Source organism: Rhamphochromis sp. 'chilingali', assembly GCF_963969265.1.
Source record: "Rhamphochromis sp. 'chilingali' genome assembly, chromosome: 20".
Lineage (NCBI taxonomy): Eukaryota > Metazoa > Chordata > Actinopteri > Cichliformes > Cichlidae > Rhamphochromis > Rhamphochromis sp. 'chilingali'.
Genome location: NC_137947.1, coordinates 13947684 through 13965825, shown reverse-complemented (window position 1 = coordinate 13965825; position 18142 = coordinate 13947684). Strand labels below are relative to the sequence as shown.

The following is an 18142-nucleotide window of genomic DNA, read 5'->3' as shown; positions in this document are numbered from 1 at the left end:
TACGTTCTGTCATCAAAGTTGAGAACTGTTTGATATGACTATATTGAAACACAAAGGGATCATGCTTGAACTGATGGTTATTAGCAGGCTGCTTGATTCCAAGCTAGTTTAAGGTATCGTGATGCACAGCTGTCCAGTGTCACTGACAACTGTGAAAAATGGTTTTAAAGCAATACTGAAAGATGGAAAAATGTCATGTAGTGAACAGAACAGGCGGTGTTATTTTTTATAGGCTTTGACAACCTGCAAGAGGAAGAATTAAATATTAAATGCTACTGCACCTCCTGCTGCAGCTGTTTTGATTCAATGCTTTGAATCCTGCTAATTTGTCCCTTGCATCGTCACTTAGTGTCAGTGTTTAAATGTTGGTGGCAGACAAATTGTGTGGGTTTTCCTTCAGAAGCGCCAGATTTCTCCCACAGAAAATCTGAGACTAAATTACACATAAGTGAGACTATATGTGGACATGTTTGTCGTGATGCTTTCGCAGGGAAAGACACCGATTCAACAATCCAGACCTCTGCACAGGAAAAGTGAGGACAGAAAAAGGATAATTGGACAGTTGAACAATAGGGGCGGAGCCAGGGGCCACACCACAGGTGGCTATGCATATACTCGTAGAACTGTTAACTACTATTTTTTTGAGCTGGACTTATAAAAATGTTTTTTTTTTTAAAAATAATTATTGAAATATTCATTATTAAATGTACTTCTACATGTCAATCATATCTGCACAAATGATAAATATTGGCCTACAGCTATTTGATGCATATATTAAACATATTTTTCTTTGAAAGAATGTATGATTTACCACATAGCAAATATACTATTAAATATAATAATATTACAATTGCTTCATTTACTGCCAAAATATATTTTAACCTTTTTTCCAAACATGGGTTTTGCGGCTTAGCCGAGAATACATTTAATATTTAACTTTCTCTTTTCTCATAAAACACAGACCACAAAACAATTAGCTGCCATCTGTAGGCAAGCAGCGATTCTCCATCACTGAACGCGGCTTACAATTAACAGAAGGATCAGTTGCGCGCGAAATTCTGCCCGACCTAAGTTTACCTTCATTATCGATCAATTTTGATCCTCAAAAGCAGTAAAGGAAAAAAGACTTAACCTACCAAACTCCATGTAAATGGAGGGAAGATACATCATTAAGCTTGAATGGTTAAATGACTTGTGCAAAAACAGGCTGCAGATATTTCTGTCTCCAAAAAAGTAAAGTGTAGATAGAGCAGCAACACTCGAGTTTTAATTGGCCTAATCAAAAACTTGATGTGTGGGGTGACAAAAGGTTATTCTAATTTGCCACAGGCAATCACCCTGATTACTAAATTGTAGTAATGTTTGCAGATAAATTTGAATATGTTAATCACAAATGCATAACGCCATATCTCCAGCCAATCGAATCCTTACCGCTGCAGCACACACGCTGGATAAATAATTAAAGAAGACATACATTTTTAATCTAATGAGTACCAGATAAAATGATGAATAATTGACCGGTTAGCTTATGATATTCCTGTCAGCTAGAACAATAAGATGTGCAGCCACATGTATTTCTCAGATTTCAGTAAGTTATTTACAGAGGGCTTGTTTTTAAGTGCTTGTTTGTATGCAAATACACTTCTACAGTAAGGCTGAAGTCCTCAGCTCTCTGGATGAAAGCATTTATAGATTAAAAGACCATTTGCTTTCCAGAATGTAAAGAGCCAGTTGGATGGACGTATACTACACATGCTCTGTTTGTTGGTGGGTGGGAAAATTATCTGAAAGTGTCTGTTCCCTCACTCAATTAATCTGTAACTTGAATTCCATTATACGCCAAGTGATGAAGTGGAATTTACACACGGCTTTGACCTGACATTCTCAGACTTCTGAGCGAGCGGGAGGCTGTTCGATATTTTTCTGACCTCTTCCAGGCAACCTTGCAAACTTTTCCTTGCCGGTGGAGTAGGGTGATGTTTGTTAAGTCTCCATCACAGAGCCTTTTGAAACATACTGCCATAGAAATGCATACAAAGATGAGACTTGAAATAAATCCATATAGAAAGGCAGTATAAAGCATGAAGGAACTTTTCTCAAGGGATCAGACAATATTTGTATGGTCCAACCTAGAACACATTGCACTCTGCAGAAAACTGTGCTTTTCAGTAACACTTTTGGAAGTATGTTCACATTCAAACTTCTCACTTTTGAAATATGCCAGCATATCTATTCAAGTCTTATTTTATACTGCAAAACTCTTTAGCCTTAGAATTTTTGTGGAACATTGTCCTCTAATAAAACCGAACGCACTGCCGTGATGTCTCATGAATTAGCTATTCTTGACATCGCTGCATTTTTGCAAACTTACCAACTCCTTAACCAGCAAGAAATTTCCAATGTTTAATAAAAACACAGAAAAGGAGTGTGGAGAGTGCACCTCATACGAGAGGAGCTACACTGCACAAAGACTGTGTTTGCATTTAGACCCATGCTGCACTGATAAAGCGGGAGGCCCAGAATGACACAGTTTATGGACAAATCGAATGCAAACCCATATTTCAAATGATAAGTGAATAAAAGTCACATCAACCCCGGGCCCGTTACACTGACAAACAGCCAATCTGATCAGCAGTAACACCGAGGTTTATATTTACCATTCGTGTCAGAGATGCTGTGATTTAAACAAACTGTGTGTAGTAAGAGCTGAGAGTGATAAACTTGTGTATTATCTTTGTCCACGGCACACAGTGGACCGATAACGGACAAAAACTTGAGCGTTTTGTTGCTGCTCTGTGACACTGCAACAGGAAACAAGAACTCACTGAACATACAGTGTTTAGGAGAACACTAAAGAAAGAAAAAGCGAACGTTTTATTTGAAGTATTACTCACAGAAAAATATCTGAAACAAGCAAAAAATGATAATTAATGATAATCTGGAGCACACACGCATGCATAAATGTGCATGAAAGAAATAATAATTAAAAAAAAATCTATGCTGCTGTACAGATTTCACAGTGTTTTCTGTCTTGAATCTTAACCTCAGACAATAATTGCATTTAAGTTGACGGTAGAGTAACTGTATGCAGCGTAGTTTTCACACAGTTTTTATTTGCTCCTCATGTCTGATATGAACATTTACTTTGCACTAAAAGGACGTTTGTGTAAAGAGCTGCATGGCACCGGCTGGATATATTTCCCATGATAAAATGTTAGTTACACAGCAACGTTCAGTACAGTACCTCTGGGATTCTTTTCATTACAAAATATTTCAAACATGTCATCTTTTCATACACTAAATACATACCCAATATATTTGTGTTTCCACAGTGTTTTGTAAGCTGACTTCTAATTATCTTTGGCCAAGGGATTTTGAACATAAAATACACTTAGGGAAACATTATTACATACACCTTGGTAGTAATGGGTTGGAGTTCTCTTTCCTGTGCACCTCAATTTCTTATAGCATGGATTCAATAAGGTGCTGGAAACATTCCTCATAAGTTTTGGTCCATATAGACGCGACAGCATCACAAAGTTGCTTTAGATTTGTTGGTTGAACATCCTTTATAAAAATTTCCTGTTCTATCACATCCCAAAAGTGCAGACGCAGCACAACAGCTTCTGCAGCAGAAGACCACATCCAGTGTGGTGGTCTTAATGGTTATGCGAGTTACTGTTGCCTTCCTATCAGCCTGTTATCAGCCATCCCAGTAGATGTGAAATACTCAGACCAGTCCGTCTGCCACTAAAAACCATGACACATTCAAAGTCACCTAAAGTCAAAGTCACTTCATCATTATGATGCTCGATTTCAACTTCAGCAGGTTGTCTTGACAATATAAACATGTCATGTCATGTGATTGGCTGATTAGATGCTTGCGTTTATGAGCAGTTAAACAGGTGGACCTAACAAAGTGTCTGATGATGGCATTGATCAAAAGCCTTTTGGACATTTACAGTGTAAATGTCCTAACTTTGTTTAATCTTGCAGGGATTTTGAAGAACCAGCAGAAAAATAGGCCTATCTATATATGAAAGGTGAAATAACAACATTTCTAGCCTGTAACAACCGAAAAGTAACCAACACATTTTGTCATCATTATTATTTTGCAAGGACACGAGCATGTTGGTAAAGCTACCTTCTTTCTAAGAGAGTTTGAGGAAAACACTTTTTAGGAGATGAAACATGTTGCACTTATCCTGCTGAGTTGTTGGAAAGTTTTCAAGAGATAACATTAACCCAAAGTGAAGCGAGTCCTCATCATGTAAAACTCACATTTGTGTGTCCTGTGCCTATCTGTCACACACTCACACTGTCAGGCTCTTAAAGCGATACAATCAATTTCTCTCTTTTTGAGCTCATCATCCATGACAGCTGTAATTCTTGGCTGTTCTACAGGAGACATTATTATCTCCATGGCAGCAACACATTGAGGAAGCATTCACAAAGTCACATAATCATTCCTGCCGACTGACTCTGCTGAGAAATCTGGTATAAACAAACTTCAAAACATTACAATTTTGAATTCCGGCTAAACAGAAACACTGTGGCTAAGAGGTAGTCGTCAAAAACAATACTTGATGTCAAGAATCTTCAGTTGTTTCATTATGAAACATAACACAACTACCAATCCTAATTTAAAAAAAAAAAATATTGCCGTACATTATTTTATTTCTGCCAACAAAGCCTACCGAAACCTTTTTCACTGAGCTGTTTTTTCCTCTCACACACGAAAGACCAGCATCACTGAACTGGTGTTTTCAGGGTAGTTAAATGCAATGAACATGACCGCTGCAGATTACTTTAAGTCAATAGTAAATCAATATTTTAGTCAATATTTAGGCCAATCGAGCATCAAATCTGTCCACAACTCATGTTAGCGCTCAGCAAATGCAGGATTTATTGCTGCTTGAGTGACAGCGCACAGCTGTTTCAGGAAATCTGTTAGCCTTTAAGAAGAATTAACCTACATTTAAAATGTGGCTCCTTTTAAAAGATTTACATCTTCAGCAGGAAGCATTAGATGGGGGTGTTAAAAAAGTACTGAGAGACTGATTAACACATTAGCGTTTTAGTCTTAATTAATGAATTTAGTAAGAGCAATAGAGAGATACAGATGTCATGTTAAAATCTCTATTGTATTTCATTACACTTTATTTAGAGTCAAAATAATGATAAAAAAAAAAAACAGATCTCACGGGAAATTTAAATGCTGAATGCCATTTTCCTTTCATATTGAGTTGTGTGCAACTTGCTTCCATTTACCTATTATCATTATTTGTTACTTATAATATGTCAAGGTTATACAGGAACTTATTTTAAACATGTTTACTAGTGCAAACAAACCAACATAAAAATTAAGTTAACAAAAAAATCTTCACAGAATTGTTTTGAACGCACTCGTCCTCCAAAATTCAAAGACGCAAATGCAATAAAGTCTGTAATGAGCGAGCTTTCTTTGGAAATATCCTTCTGAGACCACAACTGTGCTCAGAATGCTTCTTATGTTGAAGTGGAATAATTGTTTCTTGGACCTTGAGTTATTTTATAGATACTTTGAAACAAGCATAGCTGGAGGTCTGATTAAGGTAAAATTAGTTGCACTTTCTTTGTGAAGAACACTTGCCAGAAGTGAACTTATGAGGAGGACTGAGTGCTACCAAAACACGGCCACCACAGAATCAGCAAAGCGCCATCTCTACTTCAACCAATTAGCACATATTCTCCTCTGAGTGTGAATACAATGTGCTCTGTTCATTTTATCCTTATCCTATATTATCCTTGTAGACCATCAGCTCGTTTCCTTTTACTTCCCTGAGAAGATCACACAATCTCACTCCATGATGAATACACTAAAGCAGCTGCAATCAATAAGTTTCCATTAACAATAAATCAGAAATGCTTTTATTAGAAATGTGTTCGTCAGAGTTACAGGCTCACAGAGAATCATTTTCTAACTCAGCAGTTACCTTCAGAATTTCAGTATGTTTCATCTAATTCAGCTTTGGTTTTATAGCTCAAGTTTTAGGTTTTGGGGTCATTTTCATCCTTGTTAGAGCTCTCATCAACTGTACTTTACCGGTTTGATAGATGGACTTAAAGAAGTAGCTTGACATGTTGGATAATAAGCTTAAAGGGCTGAGAAAAAAATTCTTTGCCCCCTAACTTGATTTTTTTTTTTTTTTTTCCTGTCATGCTATCTGCCCCACTTACTTGTTTGAGATCATTGTGTAAATTTTAAATTAGACAAAGACAGAGGGATACAATCCTGTGTTATGGTTAAAAAAGCAGTATAAAAGCTGTTATTTTATAAAGAAAATTATTTGCCGTATTACTTTCCAAAGTCCTTGAAATCAAATTTTGCTTATGCGACAAACAAGGCCTAGATATAAGCACAAAAAGACAAAATAGGACCTCGCTGGGGAGAGTAAACATCGGTTCCTAATGCTCGCAGCCTAACCACAGACACCCTCAGGCGCTGCCAACTGCTCACTCAAAAGGTTCAGCGCACGCACAGAGAGAGGCATACTGGGATGCCATCAGCATCAGCACCCCAGCAGGACACTCACAGTCAGGGAGAAGAGTATCCAGGGACAAGACACTTATTTAAAAAACTATCTAATCATCATGATGCCTTTTGACTTATTATCTAACTGTATGAAATCAGGTCTGCGCATTTACCTCCAATTAAACAATAAATGGGTATAAAAAGAGGATCGCAGAGAGGCTTTCAGAAGTAACTATGGAGATGGGTTCAGGGTGCTGTAAAACACAGTGTGGGCGAACAGTTCAACAATTTAAGAATATTGTTTGTGTGCACAATTAATGTGGCTATTTAATTATGCAAGGTGCATAATATCATTAAATAAATCACGGAATCTAAAGAAGTCTCTGAATGCAAAGCTGGAAGCCATTGACACAATTGTGTGGTAGAAGTCTGTATAATATCGGCAAGTAACAGCTGAAATATAAACAGAATGTTTTTCTTATGCTGTTATCAATAAAGCAAAGTATTAAAATGACTTGCAAATCCATGCATTCTGCTTATATTTACACTGTCTTCTAACCTTTTTGAAAATAGGATTATATGCGTGTATATGTCTTGAAAATAAACTGCATTGACACTCAGTCTAATAACATCTGCCTGTGTGACCTGCAGCCGAAATTTATAAACGACACAGATATCAACCATCGCAGGGCTGGCACTGAAGATAAAAAGGACACAGTTTTCAGGTGCTGATTGCCTGGCTGGTTAATGTGTATGTATCACACAGCAGCCACAAGCCATTATCCTCTTGGGTTTAATATTGATATTTCTACTTGCCTAAATGAACAGGAGCCACATTAAAAGCAGGCAGTGGTAAAAATCACCCCAACTGAACTTCTGATAAAAGTCCTTATTCATCTTATTATGTTGCAGTAGTGCAATTCAGGGCAACTACCACATAGACCAGAGCTCTCTGAACTCCTGGTGACCTCCGCATGCTGTGTGGTTCAAGAGGATACTGCAATAACGCGTATTCATCACACAGATAATTGCAAGGCCCAGTCTCTCGCACATGACAAGCCAATGCCACCAGCTCTTAATTGGTATTCTTGGAGCTATTCACATTCCAATATTCATGGTGTCCTTTTTCATTTCCTGTTGAATAAATGCATCTGTTAATTGATAGTGTCATAACACAATGAAGAAGGCATTTAGAGCAACTATTTTCTGGATTACCTAAGGTGAAAGAGCATCATGTGTAGTTAATGCATATTTAAAAAGACAGGCAAAATGGCTGGTAAGTGGGGCCTGATGGCAGTCTGATGAGCTGCACTAGATAAAGATAAAGGAAGAGCAGATCTTTGCATATTCACCTCGGCATGCAGGACTAACTTGGCGTAGCGATTGCCTTTAGTGGACAAGAGAAAATTGACACGAAAAAGCGAAAATTAACTGGCCATGGCTACATTACTCTTTTAGGGAGATTTTAATTTGAAGCTGTAAACAACACCCATGTGTCATCTTTCCAGCCTCCTTTCAAGATGACAGAAGATCACACATCCAGCAGATGTTACGCTGTATTTCATTTGCGACACATTCTGATGACCTGATGAATTAAAATCCAATATCTCTTTTCTTTTCTCTCTCATTTGACTTCATCATTTCCCAGGAGAAATAACTCCCGTCATCCAGTAAATGTATGTTTACCTGCTGGTTGATACCTCTTGTCGTAATATTTGACAGACAATGGAAAATAAGATTTTAGAGCCTTTTAGCTGAAAACAGCTGACTGCACTGATGACACCAATAAAGTCAGATTTAAAATCTTGGCTCGTAAAACCCAAAACAATAAGCTCAGAGAAAATAGGCTAAATAGTACACCTGAGACAAATGGATCCATTTCCCTTAGAAGAAATCACAGCTCTAAACAGACCAAAACACACTAACTGGCCAATTTGTGAGGTGCACCTGTTCAACTGGCTGTCAATGCAAAATATGCAAATATCTAATCAAACAATCACATGGCAGGAACTCAAGCAGCAGCACTTCCTGTTATTTACTGTCCTGTGTTTTACATCGACTTTTCAGAGCAAGAACATGTTATTTCAGGAGATTTGAGACCTGAGGCAGAATACTCATAAGTTCAAATTTTGAAATTCTCAATAGAACAAATGTTACAGACTCTGGGATGATGTAGAGATGTAGACATTTACCACACAGGAAGAGCATAACAAAAGCTGCATCACAAGAACTGTGGGTCCAGTGTTTTTATTGAAGCTTTAGAGGAAGTAAAAGTCTGGACATCATGGCCTCATCCATAAGTCATAGACTTGGTTGACTGATCCTTGGCTTGCTCTTTTCACATATCATACTGTGCTGGAGAAAGACACCCAAGAGTATGTGTACAAATACATTGCTTGCAAAACAACCCACCTGTAATGTAGATGTAATGTGAATATGTTGCTAATTTAAAAGAAAAGTGATTTAAAGGATCTAATTATGAAGTATGCATTCACTGAGAAGCACTTCATTAGGCAAACCTGTTCAATTGCTCATTAACACAAATCATCCAATACTGTGGGAGAAACTCAGAGCATTTAAACACGTAGACACGGTCAAGACGAGCTGCTGCAGTTCAAACTGAGCATCAGAATCGCGAAGAAAGGTGATTTAAGTGACTTTGAACCTGGCATGGTTGTTGGTGCCAGCAGGGCAAGCCTGAGTATTTCAGAAAGTCCTAATCTACTGGGATTTGCCCACATGGCCATCTCTAAGGTTTACAGAGAATGGATGATCTGAAAAAAAGAAAACATTCAGTGAGTGGGAGTTCTCAGGGGGGAAATGCCTTGTTGATGCCAGAGATCAGAGGAATACGGTCAGACTGTTTTGAGCTGACAGGAAGGCAACAGTAACACAAAAATCCTCCCACTAATTATGGCCAATGCATGCAGAAGAGCATCTCTGAAAGCACATCAAACCTTGAAGCAGATGGGCTACAACAGCAGAAAACCACACAAGATGCCACTCATCTCAGCTAAGAAGAGGAAACTGAAGCTATTTCACACTGCATCATCAAAATTTGATAGTCGCAAATTGGATAAACCTTCCCTGTTCAGTTGAGTCTTGAATTTCTGTTGTGACATTTAGATGGTTGGGTCAAAATGTGGGGTATATAACATAAAAACATGTTAATCAGATCCATCCTGCTTTGAATTAATGATTCAGGCTGCTGCTGCTGGTGGTTTAATGACGGTTTTTGCCTGTCCCGTTTGGCTCTTTTGCCATCAGAATTATTGTCTAAAGGCGAAGAAAGATGCCCAACGGATTTACTTTACCAAATAGACCATCCCAGCCTTGCCGTTATGGTCTATTTGATTCACCTTTTATTGTTTATTTTATTTTATTTTCACTTGCTAAATACGGGACAGACTTGACTGGGGAAAAGAAAGGGGAGAAAGAAAGAGGGAAAGAAAAACAGCGGAGAAGAGGGACGAAGGGCAAAAACAAAAACCAACAAAATAAGCAGACAAAAAATACATATATCAATCACCTGGATCACCTGTTGAGAAAGAAAAGAGAGAAAACAAGCAGAAGAAAAAGAGGGCAATAGAATAAACAACATCACGATGATCTATGGGAATATAACAGTAAATACTAAATATTAAACATTATTGTGCAGCACGTAAGATGGACAGCGCACAGTGTGCTTTGAGGTAGGAGCCAAAAAGGGTGTTGTTTGTGTGTGTGAGCACCCGTGTGTACACCTGTGAGCATGAGCGCGCTTGTATTTAAGGGGTCCCAGGCCCATCCGGACCAGGGCCCGGTTCAGCCGCGCCGCCTGGCCCCACAGAGCCCGGGACAGCCCACCCGACCCCACCACAGAGAAAACTGCACCCACCCCATCATCGACTCATCTTCCAGACTACACAAAACAATAGACGCCCAGGCTGAGATCTTCCTCCACCTCTCCTGTATCTCCCACTCCTGCAGAGTGAGTTCCTGAAGAGAGGAGACCTCCTGCAAGATGTAACAGCCTCCCCCACCAGCTGAAGAGCCCCCCAGGTGGCTTGATGCACTGGCGGCACCCTGCGCCAGGGCTGGGGCCCCATACACCCACCCGCCCACAACCCCGGCAACACACCAACCAGGACCCAAGCCCCCAAGGCCCAGCCAGGGCCCCAGCCCAGAGACCGAGCACCCCCAGAACCCCACGTCCGTCCTGGACCCACCCAGGGGCAGCCAGGCTACCAGGTCAGTAACCCACGTCTGTCAGCACAGACCCTCCCCTAGCCCCGCTGCACGCAGCCACGAGGAAACCATCACCTAAGAGCCAACAGAGCCCTTAATAGGCCATGACCGCAACCCCGGGTTGAGCCCTCCAAGGAAGATGCTCCTGGGGAACCCCCCGACACCCTAAGCCTGTCCCTACCCCCACACCAATCACAACAGTGAAGGCGGGACCAAACTATGACCCCCCACCCCCACTAGGTGATGGAGCTGATCAAAGGAGCCCAGAGCAATTGATCTGATGTGGTGGCAGAGGCTGTATCAAGACTAATGTAATCTAATAGATAATTTCTATATTGGTTAGAATTAAGATTATTTTTATTTTTCCAGTTCATGAGGACTGTTTTCTTGGCTATGCATAGGGCAGTGAAAACCATATGGGCGATATTCTTTTCTGAAGTGACATTATCTAAGCTGCCCAGTAGACACACTAAGGGGGAAGTTGGAATGTTACATTTCAGACACTTCGATAAGTCTTCACATATCTCGCGCCAAAACTTCTGAACTGGTGGACAGAACCAAAGAGCGTGGATATAATTGTCCGGTGAATTGGTTTGGCAGTGTGAGCAGTTGTTGGTAGACGTAAAGCCCATCTTGAACATCCGATGCCCTGTATAGTGCACTCTATGTAATATTTTGTATTGAATTAATTGAAGACTGGGATTTCTAATTAGATGAAAGGTTTTTAAGCAAATCTGAGACCAGAAGTTTAGGTCTAAGTTAACTGATAAATCCGCTTCCCATTTTGCAATAGGAAGTGATATTGATTCATCTGTTTTAGAAAGCATTCTGTATATTTTGGATAGTAATTTTGGGGTTTTAAGAGTAAGAAATTGAACCACACTTGGTGGTGTTTGTAGTTCAACTTGATCTGGTTTAAATTTCTTTTTTACTATGGATTTAATTTGTTGATATTCTAAAAATCTTTTCTTGTTGATCCCATATTGTGTAACTAGTCCGTCAAATGAAATAAATTCTGTTCCTTCTAATATATGTTCTAAATATTTGATTCCTTTACCACTCCAATCTGAAAAGTTTATCATATTATTGTTTTGTAATATGTCAGGGTTGTTCCAGATAGGTGTACGTTTGCATGGGATTAATGAAGACGCCGTCAATTTTAGAAACTCCCACCATGCTGTCAGAGAAAAGCTGATGTTGATGCTTTTAAAGCATTCATGTCGTTGGATGTTTGAGCTGATAAATGGTAGGTCTGAAATCTCTAGATTATTGCAAAGTGCTTGTTCTACATTTAGCCAAGGTTCATCTAAGAGGGTATGTTTTAGCCATCCTGAGATAAATTGAAGCCTGTTGGCTAAGAAGTAGTGCCGAAAGTTAGGTAGTTCTAATCCTCCTTTATCCTTGGTCTTTTGTAGTGTTTTTAAGCTTATACGTGGGGGTTTATCTTTCCAAAGGAATTTGGACATATATGAATCTAGAGATCTGAACCAATCTTGTGGCGGTTTAGTTGGGATCATTGAGAATAAATAATTTATTTTTGGTAAGACCATCATTTTTATAGCGGCAAGGGTTTTTTCTTGACATACCTGGGCCTCAGGTAAACATCTTTTAAATGTTACAGCCTACCTGAGTATTATTGCTGACCATGCCCATCAATTTATGACCACAGTGTACTCATCTTCTGATTGCTGCTTCAAGCAGGATAATTTGCCATGTCGCAAAGCTCAAACTGCTTTCTTGGACATGACAATGGGTTCACTGTACCCAAAGGTCACCAGATTTTGATTCAATAGAGATTCTTAGGGAAGCAGAATAGCAGATTGGCATCATGGATGTGCTGCCAACAAATCTGCAGCAACTGTGTGATGATATCATAAAGATATGGACCAAAACCTCCGAGGAATGTTCCCAGCACCTTTTTGAATCCATGACATGGAAAAGCTGAGGGAAAGCAATATAATAAAGCCAGCAGTTGCTTTTTCACCTGAACCCCCTTTCTTTGTGTTGTTCATAGTGCAATCAGTGTTTTGGTACAAGCTTTCTGAGAAGGCCATCATCCATTAAAAGAAGAAAAATAAATCAGCTTGCTAATTGAAATTATTTTTGTTTACTGCAGAAAGACAGCATTATGAAGTGTTCTTGACCCGCCTGCTCCAGACGTCATTACAGACATTTCAATGACTCATAACGCGCATCATTGTGGCTAGAATACAAGAAAGAGCAGAAATTGCTAATTTAGATCAAAACTAGACAAAAATGTCTGTCGTGTGATGACAGTTTATCATAGAAATTGCCAAATATTTTTCTCGCTTAATAAAACAAAAAATCAAGTTACAATTTTTTTTGGTTTGTTTGTTTGTTGTTTTTGCACTGATAGCACGGCACAAGCCAATGTTCCATAGAGCACAGCTACCCTCCAGTACGCCCACACTGGAATTAGATCAGTGCTGATATAATAAGGCTGACAACTGATGAGTTTTGCATTAAGAATTGGTTAGTGAATAGCCATATTTACATAAATACCAACATTGGTTTCAATTACATTATTTTATGTGATACATTCAAGTTATGCATGTAATGGCATTCTAATTTATATACTGATTTATTTATTTTCTTTTTTTCTTGGTTTTTGATTCTGGCAATTTCAGTCTTCTATACAAATCTGGTGCAGTTCACGTCAAGTTACTGAGTCCAATGTATTATTACTCCATAAAGAAGGACAGTTGGATTTCCTATATTCTTTGTACCTTTCAGGTTTAAAGATAATTAAGTAAACTTTAATAGGGTAAAAAGTGACCCGTTACCTGATACAAGTTCCTCCATTACGACAAGGAAAGTGCTGGCAGACAGGAGGGTCACAGTTCTTGATATTTCTCCCTCTAACTGCCTCACCCATCAGGTAAATCTCCTTTGAGTTGACCTGAAGTTCTCTGATACAACCAATGAATCTCTTCTCTGCTTTTTCACTCTTGTCATGCATGTCCCACCGAGATGAAACATCCCCAAGAAATATGGGTCCAAAGGTCCCCTGTAAAATAAATAAATAAATAAATAATTAACACACATAAGTGATCAGCAGTATATATTATGGTAAGCAGCTAGGGAAAGCATTATGTCAATTAGATGTCCCCACAAAGGTATGAAAACACAGTGTGTGTGTGTGTGTGTGTGTGTGTGTGTGTGTGTGTGTGTGTGTGTGTGTGTGTGTGTGTGTGTGTGTGTGTGTGTGTGTGTGTGTGAAATTATTACTGCTATTACATTATTAGGACCTTAATGTATCCTGAGATGATGAAGAAGAAAGATAACCGACTCAGCTACTGTTACCCTTTGGTGTAATGCGGTATTAGTATCACCTAGACTCTAACTTTTATTCTTGTTAATAAGTCAGTTACACTATCTGTTACATTATTACACTAGACCCCATGTTTGTTTTTTGTTTGTTTGTTTGTTTTAAATGTTGTGCCTTTTTTAACTGTTATGTTAAAACTTATCCTCCAGTTGTGAAGTTAATGGGTAATTAAAGGCAGTGGATGGCGTGTGGAAAAAAAACAGTGGGTGCAAGGGAAGTGAGGATTCTGGGCATTTAATGTATTCCATGTTTAATGTGAGACTAACCATCAAAATTAATGCGTTCGTAAGTTTAGAGAAATATGAGCACCGAGTAATGTTTTCTTTTTCAGTTCTTTGGATGTCACATATCTAGAGATAATGATCATTAAAAAAACAAAAAACACTGGTAGGTTCCTTTGATGTGCGGTAATTGGGTAACATTTGGCTAATATAGAGAAATTGTGTGAACCTGTAACTTATTCTTTTGTAACAGTCAACTTAACAACTGCAGCTGTGTCTGCAAAAATGCTACAAACGAGTACATCACATAAGCATAAAAGTGCCTATATTTTATTCCATCGTACTGTATAAATTTCCTTCCTTTACATTTTGTCATTTCTCTTCAACCTACAGAAGATTTCAAGTTCTGTCCTAAAAGATTCTAACTGTTCCTGTGGTTTACTCTGAGGTCTTATGGGTAATAAAACAAAACAAACTATAATAAAAGAGAAATGTGTTGATGTGAACATTTCTGAGTCAAATTATGGACACCGGATGTTAAGATAAGATAAGATAAGATAACTCTTTATTGTCATTGCACAGTCATACATAGTACAGTAGTACAATGAAATTGGAAAAACTGTCCTACGTCGGCACTACATATAACACAACACGACACGATATGACACATCACAACGTAACAAACAACACAACACAGTATATTAACTTAGTATAAAAAAGAAGAATAAGTGTATGTGTATTGCACACTGTTATTATTGCACATTAATTATTATTGCACCTTGTTATAAATATAAATATTATTGTTATCGTTTTAAACATTGTTACCTCCCCCTAAAAAGTCCAGGGAGGTATCCAGTCAGGTCAGCTATTTACATTGATCAGGGCTATTGCCCTGTTGTAAAAGCTGTCCTTGAGTCTATTTGTTCGGGACCTCAGCAGCCTGAACCTCCTGCCAGACGGCAGCAGCTTAAACACCCGGTGTCCTGGGTGTGTGCAGTCCCGTAGGATGCTGCGTGCCCTCTTGAGACAGCGAGTGCTGTACAGGTCCTTCAGGGAGGGAAGAGGATGTCCAATGATTTTTTGGGCCATGTTGATGACCCTCTGGAGTGCCTTTCTGTGTGCTGTGGTGCAGCTGGAGAACCACACACCGATGCAATATGTCAGCACACTTTCAATGGAGCAGCGGTAGAAGACGGTCAGCAGCTCCTTCTTCAGGTCCATTTTTCTGAGGATTCTCAGAAAGTGGAGACGCTGTTGGGCCTTCTTTAAGACCGCAGAGGTGTTAGAGCTCCATTGGAGGTCTGTGTCTATGTGCACACCCAGAAACTTGAAACTGGAGACCCTTTCCACGCACTCCCCGTTGATGCTGACAGGCTGCAGCTCGGACTTCCTCCTTCTGAAGTCAACTACCAGTTCTTTTGTTTTGGTGGTATTGAGGTCCAGGTTGTTGTCTGCACACCAATCTGACAGCCTCTGAACTTCAGCTCTGTATGCAGTCTCATCTCCCCCTGAGATGAGCCCCACCACAGTGGTATCATCTGCAAACTTGATGACTGTGTTGTCTGGGTGGGAACTAACACAGTCATGTGTGTACAGAGTGTACAGTAGGGGACTCAGTACACAGCCTTGTGGAGAGCCGGTGTTGAGGCTGAGGGCTGAGGAAAGATGAGGCCCCACTCTAACTCTCTGTACACGGTCTGAGAGGAAGTCTCTGATCCAGCGGCAGGTGGTGGAAGGAAGTCCAATTTCCAGCAGTTTATCTATTAGTCTGTCCGGGAGTATCGTATTGAAAGCAGAGCTAAAGTCAACAAAGAGCAGCCTGGCGTAACGGCCCTGCACTTCCAGGTGAGAGATGGTGGTGTGGAGCGTTGTAGCAATGGCATCTTCAGTTGATCTGTTAGCTCTGTATGCAAACTGGAGCGGGTCGAGTGTGGGTGGCAGGCAGGACATGATGTGACGTCGGACCAGTTTCTCAAAGCACTTCATTATAACAGGTGTTAGAGCAACTGGTCGGTAGTCGTTGAGGCTGCTAATGTTAGTACGCTTTGGCAGTGGGACAATTGTGGCTGACTTTAGGCACGGCGGGATGCAGGACTGGGACAGTGAAGTGTTGAAGATCTTAGTGAAGACCCCAGCCAGCTGGTCTGCACACTCTTTTAGGACCTTTGCGGTTACCCCATCTGGTCCGGTGGCCTTCCTGGGGTTCACTGCCCTCAGTGTGCGCCTCACCTCATATTCCTGCACTATGAGGCTTGGGCTGCTGCTGTCCGATGTTTTTGCTGCTGCTGCCTCTGGTCCCTTCACCTCAAAGCGTGCGAAGAAGTGGTTCAGCTCCTCTGCAAGCTCCGCGTTACCCTCAGTCAACGTGGTATTGCCAGGTTTGTAGTTGGTTAAGTGCTGAACTCCCTGCCATACCTGTCGTGAGTTGTTGGTGGTGAAGTGGTCTTCGATCCTTCTCTTGTACGCTGCCTTGGCCTCTCTGATGCCTCTTTTCTTTTAACTACGAGATTAAAAAAGCTCATTTGCCACTTGCCACTAGTGATAAAATGCAACCTTGTCATGTAATATACTGGATGTTAACAGTATGAAGAGCTCAAAGTACACTGAATATTACTGTTTCCAGTTTCGTCTCTGCCATTACAAAATCACATCAGTCATGTCAGAATGTATACATCCTTGGCACTCGTCATAACTGCTTGCTGGCATCGGAGGAAGTGTTGGACAGCTGAAGTGGAGGTGTTCAGTGAAGGGACACTTAAGTGTTAGACCACATTATCATTTAGGACGTTGGCTCAATACAAGCTTTAAATGACATAACCGCTGCAGATTTAAAAGCCTATAAAGAGACATGCATGACAGGGTTCCTGTGAATGTATGTGCAATGAAGCCACACTTGTAAGGACCTTGAAAGTATCTTTAAAAAAGCTTAGGATTCATATAAAACAAGCAGCGCGTGATGGCTGCTTTTAAAACATGCTAAACTGTGCTTGTATGTGATTCACTGTAGCTGTGTGATGATGATGGGCTGATGATAATGTATGACTTTATGGTGCCTTCAAGCATGTTTACCATGTTTATGAGAAGAGTCCATTTGAAAAGCCCCACTAATGTAAAATTCATGACTTTGTAAGTGGACCCACAGCACCGCTTTCACACGAGCAGTGTGCTCATTTTCGAATTTTATTTGAAGGCAGGGCTAGGCAGTGTGGAATCTGTTTCATATTCTTCTTATGCACATGTAAGGCCAGTTTAGATGAGTAAAACTTGGCCACAATAAAAACAGACAAAAACCTTGGGGCGAGGTTAACTATGCCTTTGGGCTAGTGCGAACCATCTTTGGGCAAGGAAAAAAACATACTGTGTGGATTTACTCAAGATGCATAGTGAAAAGTTTAAAAGCCAAGGCCGTGTTTTATTTGTGGATAGCCTTATTGAATATATATTTGAAGGTGTTTCCCTTTCGGACCACAGCATTTGGCAAGGGGATTATTTAAAATGCTTTAGTAATTGCACCATTATCTAATAAAGAAACAATATTTCTGTCTTTTAACACTTTGCATGGTTTCACTAGTTGCTGCTATAACAAGAAAAGAGAGGGTGTGTCAAAAGGGCTGTGTTTCTTTTTGATTGGCAGTAGGGGGACATTATCACAGCTTATAGATTGCTACAGATACATTGTTATATATATTAAAAGAAAAACACGCTGGAAAAAATCAAGGAAGACCTAAAACCTCCAAACAGAATTCACAGCGAGCCCACTGCTTCCAAACCTTCATTTCATTTTCTCCCTCTCGTTCTTCTAAAGGGGTCAAACAAGATCTGACTCTTACT

General features: G+C 39.8%; 1 protein-coding gene across 1 annotated transcript in view; it reads right to left on the bottom strand.

Annotated features, from left to right (window-relative positions):
• Window positions 1–18142, bottom strand: part of eys (eyes shut homolog) — a 182577-nt gene that overhangs the window by 18181 nt on the left and 146254 nt on the right. The window contains exon 41 of the mRNA XM_080868851.1: window positions 13546–13769. Within this exon, the coding sequence (XP_080724977.1) occupies window positions 13546–13769 (224 nt within the window). The remainder of the gene's footprint in view (window positions 1–13545; window positions 13770–18142) is intronic.